The sequence below is a fragment of the Fringilla coelebs genome (genome assembly GCF_963513975.1).
Source record: "Fringilla coelebs genome assembly, chromosome: 2".
NCBI classification, from domain to species: Eukaryota; Metazoa; Chordata; class Aves; order Passeriformes; family Fringillidae; genus Fringilla; species Fringilla coelebs.
In genome coordinates, this window is record NC_140029.1 from 31,842,465 (window position 1) to 31,855,432 (window position 12,968).

The 12,968-nt window shown below is 41.9% G+C and overlaps 1 protein-coding gene across 2 annotated transcripts in view; it reads right to left on the reverse strand.

The window, feature by feature from the left end:
- Positions 1–3,400: 3,400 nt before the first annotated feature.
- Positions 3,401–12,968, reverse strand: part of TMEM131 (transmembrane protein 131) — a 93,502-nt gene continuing 83,934 nt past the window's right edge. For both annotated transcript variants that reach the window (XM_084223631.1, XM_084223632.1), the window contains exons 34-41: positions 12,024–12,148; positions 11,718–11,876; positions 10,891–11,065; positions 10,459–10,580; positions 10,256–10,352; positions 9,067–9,164; positions 7,703–7,866; positions 3,401–4,360 (exon numbers count right to left, since the gene is read on the reverse strand). In XM_084223631.1, coding sequence (XP_084079757.1) covers positions 4,064–4,360; positions 7,703–7,866; positions 9,067–9,164; positions 10,256–10,352; positions 10,459–10,580; positions 10,891–11,065; positions 11,718–11,876; positions 12,024–12,148 — 1,237 coding nt within the window. In that variant the 3' untranslated portion in view covers positions 3,401–4,063. The remainder of the gene's footprint in view (positions 4,361–7,702; positions 7,867–9,066; positions 9,165–10,255; positions 10,353–10,458; positions 10,581–10,890; positions 11,066–11,717; positions 11,877–12,023; positions 12,149–12,968) is intronic.

The window sequence follows — 12,968 nt, forward strand, 5'->3', positions numbered from 1 at the left end:
TTGGTACAATGTAATCTGCTGTTTAAGACCAGCTGATCCAACTGATATCCTTGGATCTGAGCAGCTACCTTTACACAGTTCTGCTTAAAAAAAAAAAAAAAAAAAGAAGAAGCTTTGTTCAGGACTGTCCTCATGTTCCATATCTATATTAGATATAGATATAGATATATAGATATAGATGATATAGATTAAAAAGGTAATGACCTACTTGCTGCTGGATTACACAGTATGAAGCAGCACACCAGCAGCAGCAAGCATGGTTAGAAGCTGTGTTCAGAGGGCTGTTGAAGAGCATGCTGATCCAGTCATCTTGAAGGCTGCTTTAGCATGTAAGTGACTGAAGCACCAGCTGAACATGAAGTCCATCACTGAGTGGCATTAGACAAAACCAGGTATTGGGCAAAAGACTCAGTTTTGAAGCAGAACCTGTCTAACACAAGGTGACTGAATGCTCTTCCAGTTGCACAGCCATACAGAAGTTGGATTATTTTCAATCCCTCTTCTAACAAACTGACTCACTGAGAGCTGCAGTGGTCATTGTTTCATAGGGCAAAACACTGGAGCTCAGAAAACTTGCTCATAATTAAAGGTTGGGAAAACGGACAAAGCCCAGTTAAAGCTGTACTTAGTGTTAAAATACCTGGGTGAAATAGTGTCAGTGGAAGACAGCTTCATATTTTGTGTACTCATTTTACCTCATTCAATCAGGCACAGCTCATCATCAGCTGAAGTGCAGAGCACAACTTCTGCATGATTTCAACATTGTGCTCCAGTGCTGGGAATCTGCTGTTCACTCACATTCTTATCCTCCCACCTTGCCTGGAGGCAGGTACCCCCCCAGTTCTGTGTTTCCCTCCCAGTCCAGTGGCCCAGGCACATCCTGCCCTGCTGCTGACAGAGCTGTGGCCAGGGCTGGGCCCAGTGTGTCTGCACCTGTGAAATAACCAAGGGCTTTTGGAAATAGAGCTCATGATAATTAAACTGATTTCACATGTTAGGGCCATACTTCCTACCTCAGACTTCCAGATTTTAGTAACAGGCCAGGAACCTTTTAGGCTTTTAGTTTATTTCTTAGCATTGGCAGAACAGAACTGCCCTTTAGGAGCACAAAACTAATTGCCAAAATGAACGGTAATTGTTTCTCGTTTGTTTTCCTTGCCGGGAACTTTGCACTCCTTGTAGTTTCCAGATCTGGAAGAGCAGAGCTGACTCAGGGCAGTTTGGCCCTGATTCTACTCCAAAGAAATGTTTTAAATTATCCAAAGGGCTGTGAGCTCCATAGTTTCCAGGACAGCCTGTCTTCTGAGCACTTTAAGATGTTTTTTCCTCTGCTCTTTTTACTCCAGACAGAACTTCCCTTGTGTCTGAGCTTCAAGTCTTTTGCATGCTGCCTTTGCAAACAGTCACCTTTGCTGCCCAGCTTTTGACCTTACATTTCCCCACGCTCAGTTTGTCCTCCCAGCACGCTGCAATGTTTTCAACCCCATCCAGATTTTTATGCAAAACTGCATGTGCTTTGTCAAAATCTCATTCCTTTTTATTTTTACCTCATCATAAGAGGCCTGTCCTCTCCAAAATTGTGTGATGGTGGATGCCTCTGTCTCATTAACACCTCATCCTCTGCTTAAGAGATTTTTCAGTGCATGTTAAGAGTGACTATGCCATAGAAGCTGGAGACCAGGTACCTCAGGAAGAGGCAGCAAAACCCATTTGTACATGTACCATACACAGAGATTTCTTTAGGTACACCAAACTTTTACCTAGATTTTATTTCACCCAAATTCCTGTCAATTGCAATTATGGCTTCTCTTTAAGGCAGCTCTTTTGCTTTCTTTAGGTATGCAAAACAAAGTGAAGGTGGTCTCCAAAATACCCTGGAGCAGCAACGTAGGACACTAAGGGAGTGTTCAGGCTTTGGATATTTCCCTTGGGAGAAAGACACGATTTTTCCCCTCTGAGCAAACTGAAAACTGTGCGTCAAAGATCTTCATAGTTCAGGTGGTTTCACTGGAACTGTGCTCAAGGGGAAGCTCTTCCAAAACAAGAACTAAGAATATTTTAATAGTGGCCACGGTTATTTGCATTATCACAAGGGAATGGCTCACACATTTGGGGGGAAGCGGGGGTGGGTCAGGGAAAGGCATCTAAATTACTTGTGTTTTGCCTTGTCTTGTTCAAAAGGAAATGTTCTAAACCGGAATTTTTTATTCCTACCCTCACTGATTAAACCACAGCAGACTATTATCATCACAGAATTAATTTCTGCTTCTATCCTCCATGGAATCAATTCCAATGTAAACAGCTACTGGGTAAAAGAGGTGGCATATGACCTTAAGCAGCTCCCTTCACCTTGAAGTTACTGCTAGTTATCTTCCCAAGCTCCATTTGCAGAGAAGCATGCCCTGGCACGTCAGGAGCTTAACTGCTTATTCTTTATTTTCACGCAGTAAGAGGCTTGTTTGCTCAGTTACTCAGAGGGAAATTGCATACAAATCCAAGTTGAACATTTCATGGTGTGGCTCTAGAAGTATTCAAAATTTTAAGAACAAAAGAGTTACAGCAGGTTCCTATTCAGGAGATCTGTATCTCTAAGCTTCTGCTGGTGGCACCAGAGAGGCAGCAGCCTGACACCTGGAGAGTTTGTTCACTTAAAGCAAGCTGGAAAAGGGCTCCCTTTGTTAAATAAATGGGACACTCATATTTTGTTGCATACATAACCTTTATGCTAGAAGGAATATTAACTAAAATATACAGTTCTTACTCTTTTACTGGATGGATTCTGATAAACACCTGCTGCTGTAAATTGGTAGCAGTGCCACTGAGTCATAAGTAAATTTACAGTGCTAGTGTCTGTTAATGGTTTCTGGCAATGGAAGGGTTCATTTGTACTTGGCTTCAGCTCAGATGAATATATGCAGTCACTGGGGCTTGCCTTACTGCTAATGAATGGAAACAGGCACCTTACAGGGACAGATAAATCATATCTAAGAATAGTAACATTCTTGTTCAGACCCATGCAAGAACAGTGTTACAAAGGTATGGGTGTAGCATAAACAGCAGCTGCTCTTATGCCTGATACCTGGAAACTCAAGAATGTAGACATTTTTCCAACTTTTTGCTATCCAGTGAATTTTCAAGTGGGTGGCACTGCATAACCCTGAAAACAGTTTCTATTCTCTGCTGCAATACAAACCCACGCTGTTGAGAAGCCAGGTTTCATCTGCAGAGAAGTTTCTGGTAACACAGGCTCTGTGTGCAGTAGATTTTGGCACAAACACTGTGCCAAGTGGAGTCATCAACACACAAGTTCAGAAAATACAAGGGGAACAGAACTACAGCAGACAAATTTTGAAAAAAGCATATTTATTTTAAAGTACAACCCAAAGTTGTATCTGTAAGAAATGCACATGGTATCTTGTTTCTTGCACAAGTCTTGGCTGTGTGCATTTCACTTCAACTTAAAAATGCATTCAGGTTTACAAATGTACAAACAGCATAAAGTGTATTACAGTCTCAACAGAATGCTCTTACATTCAGCCACTTTGCTCTTAAGGTTTTGTGTTGGTTTTGTTGGTATTTTTTGTTGATTTTTTTCCTTTTTTACATTCTTACAACCTGTGTTAACAAAGACAGCCTTATTTTAAAAAAATACTCTGCATTTTAGCACAAAGTGCCTTTTGATTTTAAATTAGAACTTGGAGGATAACACTGGAAAAATTTAAAAACCCAAACTTTTCATGAAAGTATTGCATGCCAGGACCATTTTAGAGTTCAAATTATTTCCTAAATAAAGATGGCAGATGGTAAAATATGAAACCAGTGAAACTGTTCATATTTACAGGCTTTAGCTGTAGTTGGGATTTGTGACCACACCCAGACATTTCCAAGCTTATCTGCAATCTCACACTACCATATCGCAGGACAGACTTTGAAAAGGAGCGAGTGATGAAAGCATGACTGATGGGGGAGTGGGGCTGGGGGAAGCAACGGCCTGAAAACAACGTTTCAAAAATTTGCATTCAGAATTGTATCATGACCTGGATAAGAGTGCTTTCTTTTTGCTTTAGTTTTCATGAGGATAGTGTGAATTTGACCAAGGATCTGAACTTCTTCTTCCAATCGTTGGGCTCCAAATTCTCCAAGGATTGTAGGTCTGTCCCATGTCTTCAGCAGGATTGGCAACGGTGGCAGCAGCGGGTGGCGGCGGAGCAGCAGCAGAGTTTTCACTACCCATGAGATCAATGCCTGACAAGGCGTTTGTTGGAGTGGTGAAGGGAAGGCCACTGTTGAGATTACTTGACCAAATGGAACTGCTGAATGGAGTGGTGGACCACAGGCCACTGGGGCTGCCCAGGATTGACTGCAGTAAAGACAGAGCAAGGAAAGTGGTGGTTTGGTAAGCCTCGATTTCCACCTTCCAGCCCCCCAAAAGAAAAGTATCTGAGCAGCAGCATCAAGAAGCCTGCTCTGGAACCCCTTCCATCCCCACTGCAACACAGAGCTCTGACCTCCCTTTCCTAGAGCTTGCCCAGAGGAACCACACTGCTCCTGCAGCTGACTGCTCCTGGAGCTGCACAGGCTGCAGGGCGCAGTCGCGTTGTAGCTTTCGAGCTGTTTTCATTGCAGCTGAGATGTCCCCATAGCAGAGCTAATTTAAGCACTAGGAGTGTTCAACACACAAGGGCCAGAACACTTACGCTTAAGCAAACTAGTTATATGAGGTAGATAAACATGGTTCAAGACTCAAAATAAATCAAGTTGTAATGGAAGATAACAGCAAAGTCCTTTTTTCATCTTTTTGCAGATCTGCTGTTTGCAGATTTATCGCCCTGTAGTCAGACCTTGCCTGTTTTGGATGAATCTACTCGTGGTCCAGTCCCACTGTACCTATTCCATATTCCTAGTTTGTACTTTTTCCCCACCCAGAATTTTTCCAGATGAAGGGAGAGGGGATAGGAGAACTGGCCAATTATCACTGAATTCCATAAAGTCTGTCCTGGCTTCAAGACACTTGGAAGTCTCTCACAAATAGTGATGGTGCAGATGCAGGTGAGTTACAACACATCACAAATGAATCTGAGATATATAGGACAGGTACAGGAAGCCTAGAAAATATATGCAGGAACACAAGGCCCAGGTTCTCTCAACTGTATTTTACTAAAGCCCAAACAGTAGCAAACAGCAAGCAGAGGAACCTGACCTGTGGTGTGGTGGAAAGTGATACCAGGAAGCAGCCAAAGATGGAGATGAGAAAGGTTAGCATAACTTTCTGCTAATATTAGCACAGAACCTGCTACATGTAGGCTTCTGGCACTACTTAACCCAGTGTCAACAGATTTAATGTACATAAGCTGTAAATTCAATTTGCAAATACACTGGAAACTTGATACACCCAAAAGGCAGCAGACTTGTTGAGTAAGTGCTGTTAATTGCAAGCATCCTTATGTTTGGATTTACTGGCTGGAGATAGGGCACCCCTTCCCGAGATCTCTGCCCTTAGATAACACACACTAAAGGTTAACCAGTATCAGTGTACCATGCATCTGAAGATTTAAATAAAAGTCCCTTTAGGAAAGAAAACAAGGTAGAATCTGAAAATTTCTTCCTTTTGGGTTTTTATTCTCTGCTCTAGAATGAAGAAGACATGCTCAATCTAATCATACCTGAAACTGGCTGGATGCTAACACACCACAAAATTTGCTACCAAGAGTTCTGAGCATTATGTGGGGGTTAACCAGGCCAACATCATCAGGAGTCTACGATGTCACTGAGAAACTGAGCCAGACCAGGGTCACAGTGTATTACTGTCACATAAATAAATGGTTATATTTAAGCTATGCCAGCATTTAGACTACTAAGCCTACAGCACTAAACACTCGCTCTGCTGCTCAGGAACCTACCCTAACACACTTAAAGTCCACCCTATTTCCTGCTGCAGGCAAGAGGCAGGAACTATTTGTTTCTACTTGTCCCAGAAGTGTTTGGGAGATTGTGATAGAAAGGCTTACTCATAAATCAGAAGCAAGCAGGAGAAGGAGCAGCAGAGAAGAGCACCTGCTATGCCCTTTCAAGGCTGGTGGAAGAAGGTTCAAAGTGGCTGGCAGGCAGAACTACACACAGAGAAACAGAGGAATGGGGAGTAGGAGAATGTGGTTAGAAAGAAACCTGGGGAGAAGTACCACCAAGGCAGCCAGGCTGAGGGGAGATGTGATCCAGGAGGCAAATGCTACTTAGCACAGAAGCAGAGTTGTGCATACAAGGAGAAAGCAAGGGGAATAAGGAAGAACAACCAAAATCTACTCTCCAGAAACCTTCCTAGAAAAAAGGGTAACACAGGAGCCACTGCCTAAGTGCTGTTTGCAACAATAGCTTTGGCTCTTGCCCCAGAACAGAGGAAGGGCAGGGCCCTGGCCTGGTACCTGCTCTCTTATCAGGCACCTAGAGCAAGGAGGCTCAGTAACAGGAAAAGCCAAGTTTTCCTGTTCTGGCTTGCCATACCCACTTGAAAACACCCCTATCATTTATAATAGCCTTGAGTATTTCAGTCAGTTTGCTGCCTGCTTCTTGTTTGTGATCTTCTCCTTGAGTAAGCTCCTAAAATATCTCCTCCCAAATCAAAGTACTTAAAATTGAGTACCTGACACTTCTTCTATATCATTTGTCTGGCTTCCATCTTGATGCTTCCTGAAGCACACTTCTAAATATTTTTCAGAAGCAGCTGGGAAATACGAGTTGAGAGCTAGAGAGCTTGTTCTGGTTGTCCTCAAGCCCTCCCTCTATCAAATGCTGAGAAACCTGCCCTCCATGTGACCAAAATCCAAACATCTTTCCTTACATAGTTTCAGTGAGGTTCCAGCTCTGGCTGTAACCACATGACAAGGATGGGATCTGCAAGCCTGTGACTATAAGAAGCTGTGTGACCTTCTTTGGCTTCCCCTGTCCCTGCCTTCCCCCACTCCATCTGAACTGCTCCCAGGTGAAGTAAACACTGCCTCTTACTCACTACAAAAACATTTTCAGAAGTCAACATGAAGAAGGATTTCAGCTGGCAGTGAAGACAGCTGTTGCAGCCTAAGTTCTAGTCTGACACAAGGATGACAGTGCAGCACTACAATCTGTAAAGTTGGGGTTTTCTCCTTCTTTTGCTATACTCAAAATCTTCATCAAAATAAGCAGTCAATTTAAAGACTTCACTCTGTATTCATTCCTTCAGTGTTTTTTCCTAAACTGAAAAGAATATATTTAAGGTCTTTTAGATAGTTTTTTTCTGGGACCTTTTGTTAATTTACAAACAGGTACAATACTGAATTCAGAAAGCAGAATCAAAGTGTGGCAGTTATCATATTTTGCAACTGTCCATCAAATCTGAAGTAACATATGCAGTGTCCAGCCATGGCACAGGAGCAAACCTGAAGGAGGTGGGAGCAGAATACACTTTAAGTGCTGCAAGGTGCTCTTGTGACAAATATTTTTATAGGAAGCAGTGTACATGGATTCATCATTTGCAAGTGAGGAGACTAATAACTCTTTGTCCAACAGCCATGTCAACTTAAATACACCAAGATGAATATATGTAAATTCCCTCTTCTTTTATTCTTCAGTTAATTTCTTTTCATCCCCAATTCCTCTGAATTAAATTATATGGCACATCAGAACAGGTTGGTAACAGTAATAAACCACTGTATTTGGACTGAATACTTACTGCAGTTGTATGAGTTGGGGAACTTGAGCTTGTTGGCCAGGAGGGTACAGAATCTGTAGCTGAAGGATCCCAGATGGATGATGGAACATTATTGAACTCATTCCAGTTTCTCTGAACATCCTGCCCATAAGCAGATCGAGCTAAACCAAGCTTGCTAAAAACCTCTAAAAATAAAATGAAGTAAAAAATGAGTACATTACTCTTCCTCTTTTCCCAAGAACAATACTTTTCACCGTTATTTCCCATATTTTTCTAGCAGGACCTGCTGCAGTGACATTAGAAGAGGTCACACAGTAATACAAATCTCATCTCATGTGACCAGCATCATACAGGGCCACAAAGTTTGTCATGGTTATAGTGGGGAAAGAGTTGGACCCTTGCTGTGAGTAATTCAGTCCAGCCTAAGCACAGCAGCACTCAGAGTCCTGGCAGTTCTTTGTGACTGCAGCACTCCCTTCCCAGGTGATTCCAGAGAAGAGGCAGCACTGGGAGTGGCCCAGCCCTGACTCCATCTCTGCTATGAGAAGGAAAAGGGAGAACCAGCAGACATAGTTTGCCTGTTTCTCACACACAGAACTGATCCCAGGCCTTTTACTGGTTCCCTCAGAGCCATGGGTGCCAAGTGTTGCTGATGAAGAAGAAAGAACCCCACAGCAGCAGCTGCCATTGTTTGCATTTCCAGCAGACATCAAACTGTTGCAGTAAATAGCATTTTATCAGTAGACACCGATGCCACATCCAAAGTTTACTTGGCTTATCATCTTTTCACCTCAAAACACACCACACGTGCCCAAGTACACAGAGCATCCACGCCCTGCAATTTCAATACCTGGCCACCTCTATTACATTTATGGCAATTTATCCAAATATTTAAGTACATTAATTAATTAATTGCTGGGTTTAGTATGCACCAGTTCATAGTGCAGCTATACAAATACTGCAGGAAAACACAAGAGGAAACCAACCCGAGGTCTGTGCCACTGCCTCACTTAACAGAGCCATGGTTATAAGCAGGTGTTTATGCTCAGGAAACCACAGGCCTACTGGCACATTTGTGGCACCTACAGTAAAGTTTTGGGGGAGGGATGGAGAGGAAGAAGACTAAGGAAATAACCCCCAAAACCCAGAAATTTTACTGCAGCAGAGAAACTCCAAACCCAAGCATTCTCAGTCCATCAAACACTCTGTGAGATTTCACTAACTTTCTCTGGAGTGAAACTCAGAATATAACACCAAATGTTCCTACACAGTCTTCCCTTTCAGGAGTGAGGATGGAAACACTGTATTTAGATCAGTGGAACAAAGACACAACATCTCTCTACCTTTACTTGAATATGGGAAAATATTTGAACAGGAGAACTCACCTCCAGTTAAGTTAAAAGAGTGTCCAAATGCAGAGAAGGAGTTGAGAGGTGTGAAATCAGGACTGCTGGGATTGCTGATAGGACTCCACAAACCCGAACTACATTTTATGGAGGAACAAAAAAGCAATACACTACTTATTAACACAATACTATTGACAATATTAAATTACTGATCTATACACAAAAGTATGTGTGTACATATATTTTTATATATATACATATAAATATATATATATATATTTAAACATACTAAATAAATATTTAATGGTGATCAAGAGTTAGGAAATCAGTTTGGTTTTCTTTTAACAATAGATTTTGGTGATATACATTTTCCTGTGTATACACCCACCCTGGAGTAGCACAATAATAAAGACAGTGCTCTTTAATGTGTAGAATGAGTATCAAACAAACATAAGAGTAGCTATTTTGATCAGTTGCTCAGAAAACTCATGGAGTCCAAGGCATAGTACAGTTTTTTTCTCAAGCAGATAAAATTTACAGTGACTTGGAAGGGATACAAATACACCCATGGACAAGCTTCTTAAAAGTAACAGCTGAGTTAACTGGAGCCAGTGCTAAACATCCACCAAAACAAACAAAAACTCCAATGCACAAACCTCACTCTGAAAGTAATTCCTTTACATAGGGAAATTTGAATTCAAGTCTCTTTTCTACTCCAGAAAGGTTACTGCTTTTTACAACTAACTGCCAAAATGTCAGAAAAGATGTGCCTCAGAGAGTGTGACTGAGTGCAGCTCTGCCCTGCTCCTACTGAAAGCACAAAGCCCACTGACAGTTCTGGTCTCTGTGTTAAAACAGGAGTGAAAGGCTTTGCTGTAAAGCAAGGTACTCTGCTTGTGACCCTTGAAGTGACCTTGGTACACACTCCTCAGCACTGAGAGGGCCAAACTGTTTTCTCATTGTGTGGATGCCCAGGAACAGAACGTTGAGTTACTTGGAATGAGGAGGAAAAGGCTCTCATCACATCCAGAACATCTTTCTCTCTACTTTTGAGCCACTTGCAACTCCTAAACTTTTCTGCAAGATGAGAGATAATGTGCCTAGACTTTAAAAATAGTTTAAAAAAAGCCTAACCAGAATGAATTCTGTCACTCCCTTCAAAATACCATTAATACTCAATTTTCTTTTCTAGGGGTCCAGGTATTTGCCTAGAGAATATAAAAATTACCTGTCAGAGCCATCACTGTCAACAACTGTGTGGGAAATGCTGATATTGCTGGAAACATCTGTCTTGCTTGGAGAAACCTTTGGTAAACCACTGCCACCTGCAAGAACATGTATGTAAAAAATAAGTAAAATAAACCCCAGAAAAATAACAGAATATTCAGGATATATTTGGGATTAGTAAGAACTTCAAACTGGTTCTAGTACCTGGACTTTTGTCATAACCTGCAGCTACAGCAGCAAAAGTGGGGTTTCCATTCCTGCCTGGAAGAGAAGCTGCCTTTGCCAGCTTATGTTTGGTACCATTAGGTTGCTTGTTTTTTGTTTCACTAAAATGACAAAGAAACCAAAAAATAAAAGGGTAAAAAAGAGTAAGGTTTTGGATTTCAGCAGTTTGATTAAAAAAGCAGCAATTTAAGCTAGCATTCAAGAACATGCTTATAACAGCTTAACAGATTTACGTCATTGCACATTTTTTCCAATCTACCATGTTGTACAGCAAGGCAAGATATGCCCAGTGGTGTATCTGCAGTTTCCGTGGGAAGAGGAAATGGGGAATAGGGAGATGCCCCCTGTGAAGCACAGCTCCACAAGTGCTCAGTGCCTGGGAAATCAGTAGGAGGCAGGATCTGGACTCACTTGCTGCAGCTGCTGTTGACAATGCTGCTGTAAGTGCCTCCCCGTGGCCCGAAAGCAAAGGATGTGGCAGGAGGAGGGGGAGATGGAGAGGCGGGTGTTGGAGAGGGCTGCCGCTGCTTCAGGAAGGCGTCTGCGTTCAGGGTTTGCAGAGAGAGCTTATAGAGGTTGTCTGTGGCTGTAAAGAGAAACACAAAACAAAGGCTTCTCAAACTTCTGCTATCCCTTCTGGTCAAATGGAGGAATTATGAGAAAGGCTGTTTGCTCCCAGTGATGGAAGCAGAAGCTCCTTCTCTATGTTCACCTATGGTTATTTAGGTCTGCTGTTTTTTTTCAGAGAGACTGATTTGCAACACAAACAACCAGGAGGAGGTGAGTTGGTTCCCACACAAGGGATTTACAATGCAACCACAAAAATTGTAACAGTGTCCCAAGCTAACCATTGCATTAAGGTGTTTTTAGTGTTCCCTCTCAAGGGCAAATAATCTAATTACCTCCAAATTTGGCTGGAGCAGAACTGACCAAGCAAAACCCCATTTACTGTAGAAAATACTTTTTTTTTTTGAGCAGTAATTATAATTTTCTCAATTTCTCCAGCAGTTTCTGAATCCTGTTCATCACTGGAGAGCTGTAGAGTGACCTACGTTCTGCCCACACCATTTTCAAACCTCCCAAATCATAACAGATGCTACCAATATGGGGCCTACACCAGAAAAATGAACTCAGCTATGCAATGAAAAGGAGACAGGAAGATCTATAAATAGATCAAGTCTGTCTACAGATATTGAAGGCAGAACACCCATTCTGCCATTGTCTAGTGATTTACTTACAGCTGCCAGCTTTGTGGAGAGGCACAGAGTCCCACTCTGGTGGTGGAGAATCCTTTTCCCCTTCTGAGCTGCTGGTGTTTCCTAGCTCTTGTGCAGAACCACTGGGGAGAAATTTTGCTAATACTGATGGCCTGTTCTCCATTAACTTACTGCTTGGACCTATTAAAACAAAAGAAAAACCAAGTGTGTGGATAAAAAACTGAGTTATTTTCTTCTCACACCAGACTTAGAATTTAGCATACAGGAGGGGTTAAAGACAATGATATAAAACTCTTGAGGTATTTACAAAAAACAGCCTCACACTACCTCTTGTTTTGGGGAGGTTTCTTGATTTAGAGCTACTCGACAAAAGGTGTGGTGTAGAGATCTTGGATGGAAAGGTTTTGCGCTGCTTGTTTTCCAGTGGGGGAGTATAAGACAATTCCAAGGGACTAAAAGAAAACAGAAATTATTTTATTTCAAAGCTCTAAAGTACTGAAAAGCACTTTCACACACACACACACGACCACACTGCTCCACACATTGTACTAGGCTTACTCATGTTCCAGAAGCAGCTTTCACCCTGGAGCTCCAGGATCACAAAACCCATTTGATTATACAGAGGCAACAAGAAATGGCAGCTGCCCTGTTTCTACTCTACCCCTATACACCCCTGTCAGATCCCACGCTCCTAATACACTATTGACCTAAATATACAGGACTGGTTTTTAATCAATAATATATATCTACTTAAGTGTACCACCAAATTCAATTGGCAGAATATTGCTCCTTTTCTCCAGGTAATTGATGCTGGATGCTGTCTCTCAAACCTTCTAGGGGGAACTATTTTCCCTGTTTCTTGCAGAAGAATTCCAAGCCAGCTGTCATTGTGGCCTTTGAAAACTGTCACACATAATGAACTTGTGAGTTATAAGATAAAGCAAAGAACATAATTGTTAGAATAAATAAGGAGGAAACATTGCCAGGCAATGTTTTCAGAAATATTTTGAACATTAATTTCTTCTAACTGTAAACTCAGTCTACTATTAATTACAGCAGGAAAAACGCAGCTGATACACCATACCTCCATTTGGTAAAGTTTACTTTTGTGGCACTTGGATACCAATCTGATTTCACAATACTATTTTGGAATGAACTAGCTATAGAAAGACTAAGATTCTTCACGTTTCTCCCTATCTGTGCTCTGCAATCAACCGCATGCCAGTAAGGGACAGGGACTGGCAGTGGCAGCAGCTTCCTTTAATAAAGCAT